At 40.9% G+C, this 18,177-nt stretch overlaps 1 protein-coding gene across 1 annotated transcript in view; it reads right to left on the bottom strand.

Annotated features, from left to right (window-relative positions):
• ALPK2 (alpha kinase 2) overlaps positions 1–18,177 on the bottom strand; it is a 40,466-nt gene that overhangs the window by 21,863 nt on the left and 426 nt on the right. The window contains exons 2-4 of the mRNA XM_032206759.1: positions 17,283–17,336; positions 5,930–7,612; positions 1,257–4,143 (exon numbers count right to left, since the gene is read on the bottom strand). Coding sequence (XP_032062650.1) covers positions 1,257–4,143; positions 5,930–7,351 — 4,309 coding nt within the window. The 5' untranslated portion in view covers positions 7,352–7,612; positions 17,283–17,336. The remainder of the gene's footprint in view (positions 1–1,256; positions 4,144–5,929; positions 7,613–17,282; positions 17,337–18,177) is intronic.

Raw genomic sequence — 18,177 nt, 5'->3', positions numbered from 1 at the left:
ACAACATTTTTCAAGTATAGGCTCAGATACATGGAAAAGGTCTATTTTTTCTCGGTAGTTGCAGTTTGCTTGTTCTACTTTGAAGAAATGTGTCTCTCCTTCTCCCACACATTTGGTTCTCTGGTAATTTCCACTTTAGCTCTGCTCTCAGTTATTGCTGATGGGCCTGCAGGTGTATAGCAGACACCTACAGCAAATTCTCACCGTGTCCAGTCCTTTTTCTTGCTCAGTATAGCTTGTCTCCCATTATTCCCTTTCACAGTCATTTCTTGTAGACAAGCATGCTTGCAAAGGACACATTTTTGAATAAAGTTGTTTTTTTTTCTCTTTCTATGTGATTGGAAAACTGAACTCTGACCAGACTTCACTATAATTTGAATCTCTGAAGAGCTTCAGAGCTGTTTAGCCTACCATTAGTCACTATTCAGTCTTGCTCTTATCTTTAAAATTATTTTATGATGTGAACATAAAAGACAATGTCAGAAGGCGAACACAAGACCTTGGCCCTTGCAAAGTATCCATGGAAACCACAAACACCTCATCTGTCGAGCTGTTATGCTGCTACTACTCCTGTCTGCATTTTATCCGTTAGCAATCTCCTGGAGACTCTGACAAGCAACCCAATTCTCATCTGAATTATGTGCTTCTTATGTCAGTTTAATAATGCTAATTTCATCAGTGTCATTTCTGACCAATCGTGGTGAAAAGGGATACAGAACCAGCCATCAGTCATCAGACAGGACTGCAAAACATTCTGTTTATCAGTGGCACCCTACAAGTAACAATAATACTTTGCTAGCAGTAAAACCATTTGGTAACCAAGAGAGAGTAATTGCATTTGGGAGCTGCAGTGTGGGAGCGTAACTGGGAACACCGCCCTGCAGGAACGAAATGACATGCTAGGACTGGGCTTGCCGCCACTGTGTTGTGTGCAGTTAGGTGCTACCATCCTGCTACACAGCCCTGGAAACTGACTTGAAGAGACAAGTGAAAAGTAGGCTTTTCAAAAAGGATAAAAAATAATAAATATATTTGTCAGCAGGGAAAAGGATGCTAGGGAGGTACCAGCTCTGTGGCATGAGGATAGCAGTAGTTATTAAGTTCACAGAACTGTAAATAACATCAGTGAGGGCAGGACACTTTTGACTGCTAAGATTTCAACTGAGGGAGGCTTGCAGTGGGTTTAACAAATTTGAACTTCCTACTGGAGTCAGAAGGATGGGAAAGGACAGAAATGACAATCAGTTTTCTCTTACCTTTGCTATCCTTTTTCAAAATTAGTGTCCTTTGCTCTTTTCTATTTTCTTTATGAATCACGTTTGCCTCACTTCTAACACAGCTAGGATCCTTGCTGACATTTCCTCTCTCCTCCAGTCGGGGTTTCTTCGACAGTGTTGCTGGTGGTAACTTCTTCTTTGCTCCAGTAGCTAAGTTCTCACTCTTTGCTGTGTGTTTACATTTGATGGGCTCAGCAACAGTTGGTGATGTCTGGCAGGACTTTGACCCTTCTTGATTTTCTGGCCTTTCCACGCTGACTGAGAACGGATCATATGTGGCCAATGCTAAGGAGTGTGGCTGAGTCCTGCTGTAGGGTGGCTGCCTTTGAAGAAAGCGGTTGTCCCCTGAATCAACTGCTGGCAAGTTAACTAAAGCACTTAGTGCAGTCTCTGAAGTCATGACTTCTTTGTCTTTATTATGCTCAGTAGACTTAATTGAACAAACAACCTCAGCCGGCTTGCTGGAAGTGATCAAGTCAGGAGAGGACTGCTTAGTGATACTATTCCTAATCCGCCTCTGAGCCTTGGAGCTAATTAAAGCGTGCAAAGGAGACTTCATTTTAGCAGCATCCAGGTTGTATTCAGTAGTTCTTTGAATCTCTTCTTTATTTCCACGCAAGATTGCTTCCTCCTTATTTTCTTCTGGTACCCTATGCATGTGATCCTGCAATGCTTCGCAGAAAGCTTCCAACTTAGTCAAATTTTCATCTCCTTTGACAGCGGTTTGTGTGCATTCTGTTTGTACGCGACTTCCTGTGCCAGAACACCCCATTGCTGCTACGCTGTTAAGAGAGCCCTCTGACTGCCTTACAGGTATGAATGGTGATGTTTCTCTTACACCCTGTTGCTGGAGATCCATCTGATTACCGATGTCTCTACAATCTTCCTTTGCTACTGTGCAGTACTCATTCTGAACCTTTCTAGGCAGCAGGGTACTAACTGACACTGACGTTACATTCCCAGAGGCATACGTGGGACTTTTCAAAGAATCTGTTTTTAACTCTTCGTCAAACTTAAAGGTGTTGTCAGCAAAAAATAGATGTTGTTCAGACATGTTATGAGGGGAAACTGCAGGCTGACTCTCGGAAACATGCCTAACTCCAGAGTCACAGGATGTTTCAGCCCTTTGTTCATCACCTATGAAAATGGCTCTCTGTTCTTTTCCTGGTTTACTTGGTTCATATTTGGGCACTTTTACAAAGAAATCTGTTAAAATGGGACTCTCAGGAGAGGCAGTGAACATCACTTCTTGTTTTTCTAATTCTGTCATTTGGTGCACATTTTGGGGTAGATTCTTACATGTTATGGTTTCAGGAGTCTTAATGAAATTAGGCAATTTCATTGTGTAACTACATTTCTGTGTATTAGAAACAACTTGAAAATCTTGAGAGTCATAATTTTTTGAAGGATGATACCTGCTACAATTAGTGCCATTTTGTGCATTCAACTCTGAGTGATTTCTTTTTTCTTGTAAATTATTTTCATAACTTCTATGTATGGTGTTAACAGAAGAGTGTTTTTCATGTGTAAACTGATGGGTATTTTCAACAGAGGAATTACTGGGGAAAATAACTTTCTCCTCAGGGAAATATGCCAGTTTTTTTCTTTCTAGGTAACAGTCTTTAAAATGACAGTCTTTACCAGCATCTTTATCTGTGGTCTCAGTCATATTCTCATTTATCAAGGATATGTTCCGCTCAGTATGAGGTAATTGTCCAGTTGTCCAACATGACTTATCTGACATGTAAGCTGGGTTTTGTTTATCACATGCTAAGTTACTACTCTGAGCATTTTTTAATCTTTGAGAATCTGTATCACATGTTTGGAAAGTGTTATGAATGGTAAGCTTTCCTTCCCGAGAAACAGTCGTTTGAACGGCTCCATTATTGACAATTAATGTTTGATTTGGCTTCTGCTCAAAGCACTCCTCTGTATTTAAGATACTATTTTCTGAAATACAAGTGGATGGTGTTTCTGTTTTATATTCAGTGCTAGAACTGATACATAAACCATCTGCTTCTACCACTCGTGTAAGAGAAAAGTTTTCTATGGATGCACTGTTACATGCTTCATCTGTTTTCAGTAGGACGTTAGAGACAGTGCAGTCTTCTTTCTCTCTTCTTTGTCTAGTAGGTGGCTCTGTAATAGGTTCCTGCTGTTCTATGAAATTTGAGGGCAAAGGATGATCAGAACAGGTCTCTTGCACAGAGTTCGGTTCTGTGACTTTGGTATCTGTCAGCCTTACCTCCAAACTTGTGATTCCCCAGTTTTCAAATGGGATTTGATAGTCTGAGTCATCTTCTTGAAGAAGTTTCCAGAGCTTGTCATGCACTGCAGATAAATCGGCATCTCCTTTGCACCCAGGTTCTCCAGATTCCAGAACTGACTTGGGATTAGCTTCAAACAGAGACTCATCACATGATACACTGCAGAGAGTATCTCTGTCATTGCCGTCATGCGAATCAAAACCATACCTTTGCCCTCCCTCCTTTGGCTCATCACACAGCTTTGCAGAAGAGAGAACAGCACATAAACTTTCTTGTTTATCAGGAACAGAGTCTGCGTCCCATAAGGGAAAAGGTGAAATGTCTTTCTTTGATTTGTTGCTATTACTACTAATATCCTTCCCTTGTTCCCAGAAGACTTGCTGGTGACAACTTTCTCTCTTATCACAAGGAGCATGGTGTTGAGAATAGGTTTGTAAACTTCCATTTTTTGCTTGTAGTGGCTTTTCAGTACATTCTGAAGCTGAATGGATGTTTTCTGCATTCTGGCAAGTTATGAGGATGCCTTCCTTTGCTATTTCAGGCTCCATACATTCTCTATCACAATTCTGGATAGAGATTTTAAGACTGGCACCTTGATTCTAAAAAAAAAAAAAAAAAAAAAAAAAAAAAAAAAAAAAAAAAGAAGAAGAAAAAAAGTGATAGAATTAAAATATGCGACTGCTGCTTGACACAGGCCTGAACTGTAGACCTAAATTGAAATGAAAGGGTTTTTTGTTTTTTTTTTTTTGTTGTTGTTGTTTGTTTGTTTTTTAAAGTATTTGTCAACATCTGAGGTTTCTGGTTTGTAGCTATCACCCTACCCTGACAGAAAGAAGAAATCATAGTTCTGTATTTAAACTTGTACAAATTACAAGTCTAGCCTGCCAGACTCGCCTGTTGGATCTGTGGCACATGGTATAAATGTAATACTCAGAACAAGAGTATGCTAACCACTTGACAGAGTTATCCTGTACCCAAGGACTGTCTAAAACACAGGGTTTGGCTTCTGCTCATCTCTAGCCCTTTTCTGTACGCTGATATTTCTTTCCTACTTAATTTTTAACTAATACAGAGTTTTGATCATGGATGCTCAAAGAACTAATACCTCTTGGCTGCAGGTAGCAGGAGTCTAATCTGAACTCGCCAATCTGAAACCTAGCCACAGCACTTACAGTAACATAACAGCTGCTCTGTGCTAGTAGGGTTCTGGGATTTAAATGGTTATACCACAAGTTGAAAAAAATGAAAAAAATGCCTCATGCAAACCATGGCAACACACACTGTCAAGAAAATCTCAGTAGGTTAATTCCAATAAGGGGCTATTCTCCATCATAAGAACATTAAGTGCTGCTAAAATGTGATTGGAATTTTATGTACCATATAAAACAGAGAAACTTATGGATGCTTTTCAGGCAGAAGAAATCAGTGATTTTTCATTGCTTAAGACACCCCAGCGGTCAGATTAAAGTCAATCTGTGATTCAGAACTGGGAGAGATATTTGCTTAAAGAATACAGATGAAGTAGAGCATGTGAAAAAAAGCTTGTGCTTATTTGTCATAACTGTTTTTCTGTGCACTTGGCTATGCACTTTAAAATCAGCGAAGTGGGTGATAATAAGATTATTCATGATTTAATACTCATAAATATATATCTTCAGACTTTACTATGTGAAATAAAAAGTATGATCCAATTCTCCTGGTTATGAAAACTGGTGGGGCATCGTATCAGTCAGCACATCTGTACTGATTTCCCTGGTCAATTTCCTGCCCAACAGCATAAAATATTTAAGTACTTGGAGAGTATCAGCTTGGGTTTTTGATTTGTAACTGCTCTTTACATTTCCACGGAATACCTAAATCTTTCATTGATTTACTTTAAAAAAAAAAAAGGTCCATACGCTTCTGTAACATTAATTCTCTGGATTAAATTCTCCCCCCTTGATAGAATTCAGAGCAAAGCTCTGTTTACTTGTTTTAAATTTCCAGCTCCGTAACTGGACACAATTTTGTTCTTTGAGTGTAAACTGAAAAGAAAGTAAATCAAAATGTTCTCTGCTCACAACAGGGATGTGAGAAAACTTCTGAGTTGAAAGAAACATTGCTTTGATAAGACCTACGCAGTAGCCTAAATATCAGATTTCTCTATCCAGCTGTCCAGAGTCCCATTAGGGCCTCTTACTATTATCAGTCTCACTCTATAATTAGAACAGCTTATGGTTTATTTGGGCCTTTTTCAAAACCAGATTTCCTTCCCAGACGTAGCTGTCATTCAGAAGTGCATGAATAGTGTCTTTCAAAGTAATTTAAATTTGCATTATTTTCTGACAAACAGGAACAAAATCAGTCAAACCACTCTTTCTGTTAAATGATAAGCACTTTACTTACCCTGGGTGAGACGTTGTCATCTGGCACCTGATTTTGCTCAGACGGGCCCCGAGTCTTTTTCTGTTCCCAATGACAGTCTTTATCCGCCTCTTCTGTAGGACACAAACCAGCCTGCATTTGCAAGCTTTCTGTCTCCTCACACATTTGTGCTGAAAAGACTCCTTCCTGACTGGGAAACAAAGCACTGGATTCCCTCACCTCTGCAGCAGCCTGAAAAGATTGCCCTATATTACCAACATATCTGCAGAGCTCTATAGGGTTTAGCAACTTTAAAAGGTTTCTTGTTAGAGTTTCTGTTAAGGTAGAGACAGCATGCCTTGCATTTTCCTCTGATGAATTTCTTCTCCCCTCCTCTAGCAGCAATGAGCTTTCACCTAGCAAGTTCTCGTCCACCTTGCTTTCTGTCATTGTCTCTGAAGCCTGATTTGTCAAAGCAGTACCTATGCCACCAGCAGAGGAGTCTGCCTTTGCATGTACATTATCCACGTTCTGAGGTTTGCTGGTTGAGAAATCTGTCTGGCCAACTCCATTATTTTCTTCTTCAGTTCGGAGACGCTCATTTTCAATGACAGCAGATGCAACAGGCACTTTACCCTTCTCTTCGTCTTTCACACTGGTAGTTTTATCTCGGTGTTGTCCAACAGCTAGAGTCATCTCTGCCTGCAAAGTTGACTGGCTGTATGTAGAGGGGTCTCTCCTTACATTTACTCCTTTGAATTTTGAGTGATGACCACAGAAGCCAATGGTAGTATCCATAGGCGTAGTGTTATCTGACACTCGGAACAGACACGGCATCTCACTGAGGAAGTAAGCACACCCATCACAATCCTTACTCAGTTTTAAATCATCTTCATCACCACTTTCTAATAAAAACTGTAATTTCTTTTCCCAGATTTCATTTTCATGTGCTGTCAGCACATCTGAACATTCAAAATACTCTAGGACATCATCGGAAAAGTCATCACTTACACTTGCACAAGCCTCCAAAATGCCTCCAGAATTTTCAGAATCATGTTTTGTAAAATAATTCTGATTTACTACCGGAGTATCTGCCTGCTCACTCAACAGGGCATTCATGGTTAGAGGTCTACTGAACCCAGTCTTTCCGTGTGTCTGGACTTCAGCTGGAGGTGGACAAGAAACCGAGTCTTCCACTTTAAGGCAACAAATGTCTGTGTGATCAGTGATTAGATCTGTAGGGTGGGAATGCACCTGACCGATGCAGTATTTCTCTGCTTCTCCAGAAGCGACGCAGACCATACTGTTAAAATTAATTAGGTCATCACCATTCTCTGATGCATCCCTAAGGCAGCATATATTTTCCTGTGCTTCAAATACATTTTTTGCATCCATGTTGTCTTCCATGTTAGGCAAGCGTCTGCGGGATTTCTCACATGGGAATGATACTTTTGGGCTTCTCATGCAATAAAACACTGACTCTTGGTGAGTTGGAATTTGTTGAAATTAACATGGGGTCACCCTCTTAAGAGTAACGCTTGTATTGTAAAAAATGTTCCTCATTTTACTCTGAAGCTTCCCACTGTCATTTAGGTCAGCAACCAATTCTGGGGAAGTTTCAATTTTTGTGTGAGATTCCCTCTCAACAAGGGTTGAGTAGCAGGTCATTCTAGCTGCCAGTTTCCAGATATTGTCCAGTGAAGTGCAGCATCTTGCTGTGTGCACCTGCAAATAAAATAAATCTGAAGTTTAACATGATTTTGAAAATGGGTATACATATTTTCTAACAGATGGTAAACCACCACACAGTTTCAAGCATTTCCAAAAAAGGAAACATAATGATCTAAAAATCAAGATCAAACATTAACAGCAGGAACTATAATCCAGTTATCTATGCAGAACCACTTCGGGGGAACACACTGTAGCTGTCCAAAGTGATTTGTGTTAGGAAGACAAATTCCTAAGCATGCCTGCACATACACCCAGCAGCAGCACAAAACATGCTTTAGTGCACGTCACTTAGGCATTTCTAACTGCTAACAGAAATATACAGACCAATGCAAATAGTTACATGTACATGACTTCTACAGCTACCAAGCATTCTAGTCACATTGGCATCACAGGGACATTAAAAAAAAAAATCACTCTGGCTGATTCTTCACTAGAGTATCCCTACTAACCCATGATCTTTTCCACAGCCCAGGGATTCCCTCATCACAGAAAAGTACTCAATCTCACAAAGGATGCCAAATTAAACATTGAAAAATAATTCATAGAACTGGTGTGACGCGAAGAACAGCAGGAAAACCTTTCTTGCCAGCCTGCTAATCTGATGATGTTCATCCTCTCTTTCCTCCTCTGCTTCTCCCATGGGGACCCTTCTCGGTAAGCTCTCTGTCCTGGCTGCGAGACCTCCTGCGCTGGCTGTGGCCCTTCCTGATGCCCTTTCAAGCGCTCTGAGGCGCCATCTGCTCCCTGCAGGGCCACAGGCAGAGCAGCCACTGGACCTGTCAGCACCCAGCTTTGTGTCACTGCTCGCTGCTGACACTGATCACAGTCAGTAAGAAAACATGTGGGGAGCTAGATTAGAGCTCGATGGCCAAACAGAGAGGTGCTTGCAAGGCTTGCTTGGAATCTGCCCCTCATGCAAACAGCACAAAGCAGCTGGGTATATTTTCATTTCCTTCATGCATTCCCTGTCACGGACACCTTTTTCACAGGCTTACCTGGGAGGGGAAAGGTTGGACAAGAAAAAGGTTGAAGGGAAAGATAGCGGAAGGGGCAACATTAGGTTGTGTGATGAACAGTTGGTCTCCGCACACACAAAGGAGTGCGGAGGAACAATGGCAGGTGAGAGGAGCAGAGCACCACCCTCTGCCAGTGCACTACATGTGCGTGCCATACACACACGTGTACGTGCCTCCTGGTACAGCCTGAATACTGGGAATACTGGCTGGAGAAGGAGGAGCGGAAGGAGGTAGCAGAAAAGGAACATGTTTGGCAATTTAGCCTTGGAATAAACTGGCAAAGGTCCAGTATGCAAGGAAGCAAAGACCAACAGGAGAGAATGGCCTGAAGAGCAAGCCTGATGTGCCACACAGGTGTATTGTCAGCTCGGAAGTGTAGCCAGGGAGTTGCCAGAAGGCACAGACGGTGACAAAACCACCTGAAAGCCGTGCAGGTCAGCCTGGTCACAGTGCCTTGGCCAGCAATGCTCTGAGCTTGAGAGCTGGCAGGGGAAAAGTGCGCTGCCGCACGCAGGAGGAAGGGGGCAGGAAGCCGGAGTGCAGGCTTCCTCACACTGCCACCTTCGGAGCCTGAGAAGAAGTCTAGTTCAAAATCCATAGTAACAAGGGCTTCCCTGCCACAGAGGACAAGAAGAGGACAAATCATGCATATTGTGCTGGTTTTAGATAATGTGGACACCTGTTGACTGGGCCCTGGGCCAATACTCTACACTTGTGCTTCATGCAGGGCTTTGAACATCAATCTGGACCGCATGTGCAACAAGAGCCTGGAGAAAAAAGGCATCAGATCCCATTATCTTCAGCCTTTCAGATCGATGATCACGTTTTGCTTTCCATTTCAGCTCTAAGAAATATAAATATTTAACAGGAAAAAATGGAGCAGCAGAGATTAATTTTTCCCTCATCCATTTGATTACAGTGCCATGGAATTAACCCCCAGCATTCACGCATCGCCTCTTAAATATGCATTTGCCTAATGTTCCCTGTTGCTTTCTTTCAAATCTGCTTTCATCTTTGCTTTTCAGAAGACCAGATGCCTCTTTCCTCTTTTTTTGGAGGGTATAAGTTATTTTAAAAGTGTGGTAATTTTCCCAGCTGAAAAGAGCCTTGGCAATAATTTTTCATGCAGACCAACTCATGAATACTCTTTACCAAAGCAGTTGTACTACACAGTTATCATTTTCTTAGTTCAGCTGCATTTTGACATCAAGGGGAAAAGAGCTGTCAGATTTCTTGATGTGAAAATTAGATTAGATTGCTGTGCGTTTAGTCAGATCCAGCAATGGAAATTAGAGCAAAATAATGTTGCATGAGGAAAATCGCCATAAATTATGTTTTTCCACCTAAGATGGAAACATGATTATTTTTTTAAATTTTGGAGAGAAAATAGAAGATATGAGATATAACCATAATGTCAATTACTGAATTTAGATAGAAACAGGGAAAAGATTGGTACTACATTACCCTCCTGGCTCCTCAGGAAAACTTATAAAATACAACAGAAAATATATAAAGAAATTCACCGAGCAAAGATGAACTGGAGATCATGACAATTTACCATCGGCTATTGGCAAATAACCCAAAAATGAGCTCAAATACTAACAAACCGGGCTTTGAATGTTCAGCTGAAGATGAGAGAATGTCTAAAGGTGTAAGGTGTTCTGGCTGCTTGTCTCAAGTCTTGCTCTGGACACCAGTGATGCTACTTGCTGACTCAGGTGTTTGCTCATCACAGGAGGAGAAACCAACACCACCAGGTCTGAGCAGGAAATGGAAAGAAGGGTCCTGTGTTGGTCCTCCAACGAGCTGCGAACATATTTTCCACCTGCTGTAGATCAGTGGCTATCCCTCAACATGTTGGCTTTCCCCTTCCCCTTCCCCTCCCTCCATCCATCACAGGCCTGTCTGCACTTCACGCATATCGTGCCTTACGTAGCGCCCTACGGCCACTCGCAATCTCCCATAAAAAGGGCACAGACAACAAAGGGGCGAAGCCAGCACAGAGAAGCTGCCTCTCCCTGACAGCTCCAACAGCTGGGACCTAGGAAAGACGTGTTTGGTGGGCTCCTCTTCTCCAGGGTCACAACGCTGCCTGAGCTTAGTGCCCCAGGAACCGAGGGCAAGGGAAGAGGAAGCAGCGGCATGAGCACGGCAGCTCAAGAACTGTGCCCAGGTGTGAGTTAGGGCAGATGTAGACTGGTGGAAAGCTCTAACAATGCAACTAAAATATTTTTGGAAAATTACATTTTAAGATGAAAGGAATGATGAAAAAGATGAAATTATCTTTAATTTTTTAAATACAGCCATTTTTGGAGGTTATTTCGGACCCAAAGTTGCTTCTATTGATTTTATAAGAAACTGTGGTCTTAATCCTAACATTGGCATGTTTTTTTAACTGACAAAAATATATAAATCTGGTTAAACTTAAAAAATGGCAGTTAATTTCCTCTCTAAATGGCAGCTAATTTCCTCTCTTGCATCATATTTTTCTACTTTATTTAGTTATTACAAAAATGGTAATCTTCCTCTGCAAGCAGTTTTACACTCGCGGAAGGTATTCCTACAGAAAGCTTTTGTTTTAGGAGGGACTTTCTGCCTTCCTGTTCATTTCCTCCAAAGCCAATGGGAAAAAAAAAAATCCCTTTAAGACCTCTCTGAAGTTTTTTCTGCTTATTTTCTACCTGTTCATCCCGTAATCTCTGTTCCCTGCACAGCCCTGCTCAGCCCACCCCCAAACTCAACCCTCCTATCGTTCAGACGCACTTGCTGCTGCCCTCGTTGGGCAGACCCATCCGCCCACACCCACCTATTGTCTCTTCCCTTATCATCAAGGTGCCAGCTTTTTGGGTTGGGGACCACGCTGTGCATTCACATGCTGCCTGGCACAAGGAGCACCTCACCCAGGCCTAAATCTTGTAGATGTAATAGGTGTAAGCATGCTTTGACAACCGGAGCGCTGCCTGGGCACGCTGAAAACCTCCACGTGAGAGCACCAATGCCCCCCCCTGCCGCGCGTGTTCTGCCCGTGCCTGGCTTTACGCCCACACCAGTGCAACGGGGTGGCAGAGAAGAACCTGCACCGGCCCACACAGACGTTATCTGAGCTCAGCACATGCAGGAACACAACTGATAACCCTCCTGTGTCTCACGTTAAGAGAGATCCTGATGCCAGTATTTTGGCTTCCCTATACCAAGCTGACACCAGGTCTGTGACACCTGAAAACTCAAGAGAAATGGATAGTTCCATAAATAATCTGTGCTTGTAACTTCCTTAGATCACGTCTAAATTTACACGACTAAACCATTAGTCTTCCCCCCTTAATTCTCTGAATCAAAAATCACAAACATATTTTTGAAGGTTCCGTGCATTGGCCAAAAATATGAATACCATAGTTTTCATTTTCCAGAAAAATGACTCACTAACCCACTGTCCACCACTATAAAGGACAAACCTTGAAAACATGAGCCATAAATGCACTAAAATCAAAAGATGAATCGAAAGAGGCTTATCTATTTCTGTTTCTGTAAACGACATGCTTTTCAAGCCAGAGCTCGTGAATTTCTGAAGTCCTGCTGTGGTGCTTGCACACTGCTTGCTGACAGGCGAAGTGCTCTCTTTCTCACACATCAGAATCCGTCCAGCAATGCAGGCAGTGCAGTTCAGCGCAGATTTGTGCTCTTACAGACTTCCTGTGCAGCTTTCAAGGGAGGACTTCTGCACAGCTTCTCAACAAACCTCTGAAATTCCCAGCTTCCCACTTCTCGTTCACTCTGTCACTACCCTTTTTTCTTTAGTTCTGTGTGGCCATCTCAGCCATGAATGGAGCTGCTGTGCTTTAGGCACACACCACAGAAGCACGAACGCCCCACGTAGCGTAACCGTTCCAGGATGGGGACTGTGTGGCACACTGCGCCCTGACTGGAGGCCCACGCCCTGCCATGCAGTGCAGGGAACCCAGCTTCTGAAGGGACGTGAGATTCTCTCTACTGCTCTCTTTCTACAGACACCCCTGCAAGTGGCGTTCTAAGCGATGCTTCACACAGTCTACATGTGTTTCTTTCAGAAATCGTAATGAACCAGCACCTCCTGGTGCAAAACAATGCGGTCACACTTGGATCACTCCTGCAAAAGTAGGAGAGAACCACATACAAATTGAAGAGAGAAGTTTGGGATTTTCAGTTTTACGGAAAAGGAATCAAGGCACAATGTGATTTCTCCCTGCGTGTATCAGAAGTTGGTATCAGAGTTCCAAAACAAAACTCTTCAATGATTCTCAGCTTACCACCTAAAACTCTATAAAGATCTTTCTCCTGAGGACACAAATAACAGACAAAAAATGGTGACTGTCACAATGTACGAAAAAAAAAATCATTTCATACAGTTTCTACTAAAATTTGATGAAATGAATTTGCATGCAGAATTAAGTAACACATGAACATTACATAAAATGTCATGGACAAAGTTCTTTTATATTGTATATAATAAAGATGTACTTAGGCAGCGCACAATGCCATTGCAGAGCTGAACCATAACTGAGCGTTATTTCTATAATTATATTTATTTGGGTATATCCAAGTGTAATTATATTACATTTAGCTAACTACATTTATATTCTCTCTCAAATGAAAATATGACTTATCACACAGTCTGTCTCTGGGAGAAAAGTTCAACCTGCAAAACTGAGTAAATCGGTTTCATCTTGATGGTAATCACACCACTTGGTTCAAAGGGTTGACCCAAAGGTTTGCAGCCTTTTTTGTATATGTACTTAATTGTATTTGAATTACAGTTATTTTCCTAATAACTAGTAGAGTAGATGCAAATTGCCAGTATATACATCAGCAGTTTACTATCAAATGAAAAACAAAAAAAGGCAGGCAGGCAGCAGGTCATTCTACAGTCACTCTTCTGAGAAACTTGGTTTTAGGCCAAGGTCCCAAAGCAGATACTTAACCTCTGCCCTGCATGAAATTCTCCTGGCTTCAAAGAAGCCATTCAGATTTGCATGTTTTACAGAAACTGGGGTATAATGATAAAAGCATGCCAAACTGACCACAGATAAAGGATCTTCCTGGTGAAGTTAGTTCCATTGTGGGTTCTGGTTCAAAACCTCCTGCAGAGCATGGAGATTGGAGCACATTAGCCCCCACAGATTGTTGGATGTTCTTATTTCTCTTTATGTAACAAAGACTAATTTAAATCAGATAGACCTGATAAAAGAAGTATGCTTTAAAACCAGGAGTGACAGGACATATGGGAACTAGTTATGAACTAGAATCTGTCTCCATGAAGCAGAGGGAGCTTCTCCAACATCAGAATTAAGCTCTTCACTTTGTTCTCACTGTTGATTTTTGGTTTTGTTTGGCTATTTTGGTAGGAGCTTACAGCTAGAAAGAGATAGCTGTGCTAAATGTCATCACTGTGATAGGAAAACAGAACTACACCACTTCAAATGAGCTTGGAGAGAAACTTGAATAAACAGGAAGCATAATCTTTCTCCTATGTACATATGTGTATATGAGGAAGATATAGGTACATGGCTAGCACAGTCTGCTTGCCTGCTCTGTTAACACTTCCGTATCTGACAGGCCATGTTTAGAAAGTCAGTGGAACATTTTTTATCTGCTTCACCATTCATCCTGAGATACTTGGTCTGAAACAACAAATTCTCCAAATGCCAGCAGTTTCCTAGTATTAGCTCTACTCTATAGGCTAAAATTTGGGAATTGGACTTGCTCATTTGAAAAACCAAATACAATCCCCTAGACTATCCAGATGAACTTTAGATGTATCAACAGCTCCTTCTCCTCCTGCTGGGGCGCACTACAAACTGACGCATACATCCCCTTTTAGAGACGCTGACGGGTAGCTTAGCCAGAAAGAAAGGTGGCTGACATAACCAGACCTCAGGTAAGATGAACATGACAAAACTCCAAACCAAAACACTAACAGCCACGAAACCTTCCTTTCTGATGAATAGAAACAGTTGTGTACTATGCAGGTCCAATCAGAAATCTAGTTGGTGTGGGCAGCAGGATTTTAGAAATATTATATTGATTAAAGTGTGAGACAGCAGCAAAAGCAGAACAGAAACAAGAATAAAAGTGGTAAGGAACCTCCATTAAAAACATAATCCCAAGAAAAACCTAGAATGGGCAGTACCATACAGTGGGACTAGGCACATCTTCCCAGCACTCAGATCTGCCACCCCCTAAATCAGGCTGCCAGGGCCTCGTCCACCCTGGTCTTGAACAATTACTTCCAGGGTTAAGAACCACAAGAGTAACTTGAATGGTTACTGCAGTAGCTTGCAATAGCAATTAACTTGCAGTAGCAAAAGCAGAGTAAAATTAGATATCCCTGCTAACAAAGCTTGAGTTTTTATGACCCTGATTATTGGATTGCTTGCAATTTTATCACTGTGACTCTCGGTTTGCAGAGACACAAAGACCTCGTATGCAAATAACTCAAATAACCTTACAGGCCCTTTCCACTACTATGGCACCGTGCGTACGGTACACAACCTGCCACCCAGTCATCTGTGAAATCCAAGTCTGCTGCTTAAATGCAGCCATGTTCCAAGGTTAATGCTAATTCACTTCACCTTCTCCTCAGAAATATTTCTCAAATACGTCTCAACAATCTTGCACAGAGCCTGCATACAGTTTGCACAACTACAACATTCCTGTACTACCCAAAATTCCATACACGCTCTGTTCCCAGCCTAACAGGATTTTATGTTTGGGAATACATGCATTTTTTCTCTCTCTTCCAGGCCAACTCAGAGATTTTTCACTTTGTAGTAAGTTCTCCAAATTTAGCACATTTCTGCTTACAAAACAAAATGAAACAAAACAGACTTTCCCTGTTCAACAAAATAGCTGCTATAAACACAGACACAAATTCCTATTTAAATCTTTTAAATGAGTTATTATATTCCCTGAATGGAAATTCATAGAAGGTATTTGTATTTATGATTAGAAAGATATAACTTTCTTTTCCAAAAAGGTTGCCATACATGGTTTACCCTACTTAAATGCTAATTTTCACGTGCTCTTTAAAAATTTTTCCTTTAACATAAGTCAAATCTTTTAATAAACTTTTCTTTTAAAAGTTTCATCAATGTTTGCCTGTTTCTGTGAGGCAATTTTTCAGTGCATTCATCAGTACTGATTGAATCAAATTCCACCTGAAATTTCTGATCCGCTTTCCTCTACTCCTTGTCTACACAAGCTTTCCAAAGTGATTGTTCCAGACAGCAGTAGAAACACTTCCAGAAAAAGTTGTGTTCCTTTCCAAAAAGGTTGTGATCATGCATTCAGTCTTCAGTGTTATTACTTTTAAAAAGTTAAAAACTCTGAGTCAACAAAACCTGAAATTCTAAAATTCAGTTATAACTCTGCTAACTCTACTCACATTAGCATGGTTAAATATTTATACAGCACTTTGCTTACTGCAGTCTAATATTTGATGGGGTAAGAGTAGTGAGAACCCATGCACAAAATGATCCACAATGACTGCGCTTTCTGTATCTCGCAGTAATGAAATTCTGACTCAGTTCTGACCAGAATCTCTAATGCTAGAATATAAATAATAACTATAATCATTTTATTCTTTTACAAATACTTCAAGACACTGTGATCAAATCAAACATTTAGAGCAGCAAAGTTGTCAAAATGCCTATAATGTCAGAAACCAAACTAGCAAAACACTGTATTATCTAATCCAATTATTGTATATCTGTTGCATTAACAAGGTTTGGATAAGAAAAACAGCAGTGAAGTTTGGGCTGTGCAAAAAGCAGATATCTGGAAAATGTGACCTTGGCAAACATGCCGTGCTTCTTAAACTTCTCACATAGGAGGTGATTTGAAAATTTCTTACACCAGTGCACTACTAGTGCACTACCTATTGTAAACAGCAACACAGTATAAAGGAAACGCCACAGCTACATGTATAATCCATTGGCTAAACCTAAGAAGAGTAAGTGACCGTTCTGCGTATCTCTAACGAAGAGCTTAATATAGACTAATTAAAATAAGCAATCACAGCACAACTCTTAACACTGATCTGTCTTAATCTATTTTTAACATTTGTCAAGCATCTGACAGTGTCGCATGAGCAATTCGTGACCAATAACCATCTATCATGCTAGTAAGTGACCAGATTTTTTGGAGAAACGGAGGAAATTTTAAACTCAGGAGTACTAGGCCATGTAATAAACCTTTGGAAAGAATCAAATGTATATTTCAGGACACCTAGTGTCATTTACACATTCCTTACAGAATAAAGTTCGCTTTTGTGCGGCTTTTGTGATTTTGTTTGTCTTGCTCAAACTCAGTGGATATTACCAGACTGTAATTTCAGAAATATTTAGCAGAATCTAAATATCTAGAATCTATCAAGAGTTGCTTTACAATAAGCAAATAACAAATGATACTGTTACATAAACAGTATAAATCACTATATTCATGTCATACACTAAGAATAAAGTAACTGGCTCTTCTTCATTTATTTATCTTTAACGATCACTTTTCTATTTTCTACAATATTTCTTTTCCTATTTGAACATAGGAAAAATAAGTAGCCGAGTCATTTTAAAACTGTAAACAATTTGACCTCTCAAACCATAAACATGTGCACTTACCCTTCTGTGCTCACTCTTTAAGTTCTAGTTGTGGACCAGGCCTGCGGTTTGACTCTGCATTACAAGAGAGAAGACATTTAGTTTATGCATTTTGCTTCAAAGCTGAGAAGCTCTTCAGTGTTGTTTTGCTAGTGTGACCTTAGTATAGTGAGTCTGATCACAGCAGTTTGTCTTCCAAGAGAGACTATTTCATTACACGCAGCAGATGGCTCTTCCTAGGAAAACCTCAGCCAGAGAGGGCGAGAGTGAGAGAGCTGGCAGTGATGAGAGGGTAGATCCTACTTCCATAGAAGTCCACGGGCATTTCCTCGTGGCCTTAAGAGAGAGGAAGTGTTGGCCTTAGGTTTTCATAATAAGGCACTGGGCTCACTTTTAAAGCACATGCTTTAGTGTGCTTAACTGCTTTGCTAGGCACGGTTGGAATTTCTGACATGCTTGAAGTTAAAAATGCAAAAAAAATCTGCGCAACTCTCCTTAACAAGTAGACTGAGGAAGCCAAAGGTGAACAGTGAACTTTTAACAATCACTACACACAAAAAATCACCTAACAATTTGCATTTCTCAAAGGCAATGATAATCAAACACACATCTAAATTAATCCTGAAAAAGTATTCCTCTGCCTGCTACCCAAGAAGCCAATTCTCACACAAGGAACTTGTCTGAATTACACAAAATGCCCTCAGCTCAAGGAGCTCAGAAAAGGCTGAAAAGCCGGTTTAGTGCCATGTTTTTTTCTTGACTGTTTTGCAGAAAGTGCAGCTAAAATGCCCCTTATCAGATACTAAGGTGCTAAATACTTCAGATTCCCAGTGTTCCCGAGACCTAGGCCACAGGCAAAAAAAACAAGTGTGTTTAGCAACAAACAGAGCAGCAGGGATATCTATGATTCATACAA

Source organism: Aythya fuligula, chromosome Z (genome assembly GCF_009819795.1).
Source record: "Aythya fuligula isolate bAytFul2 chromosome Z, bAytFul2.pri, whole genome shotgun sequence".
NCBI classification, from domain to species: domain Eukaryota; kingdom Metazoa; phylum Chordata; class Aves; order Anseriformes; family Anatidae; genus Aythya; species Aythya fuligula.
The sequence above is the reverse complement of the archived record's forward strand: the minus strand, read 5'-3'. Positions and strand labels throughout refer to the sequence as shown.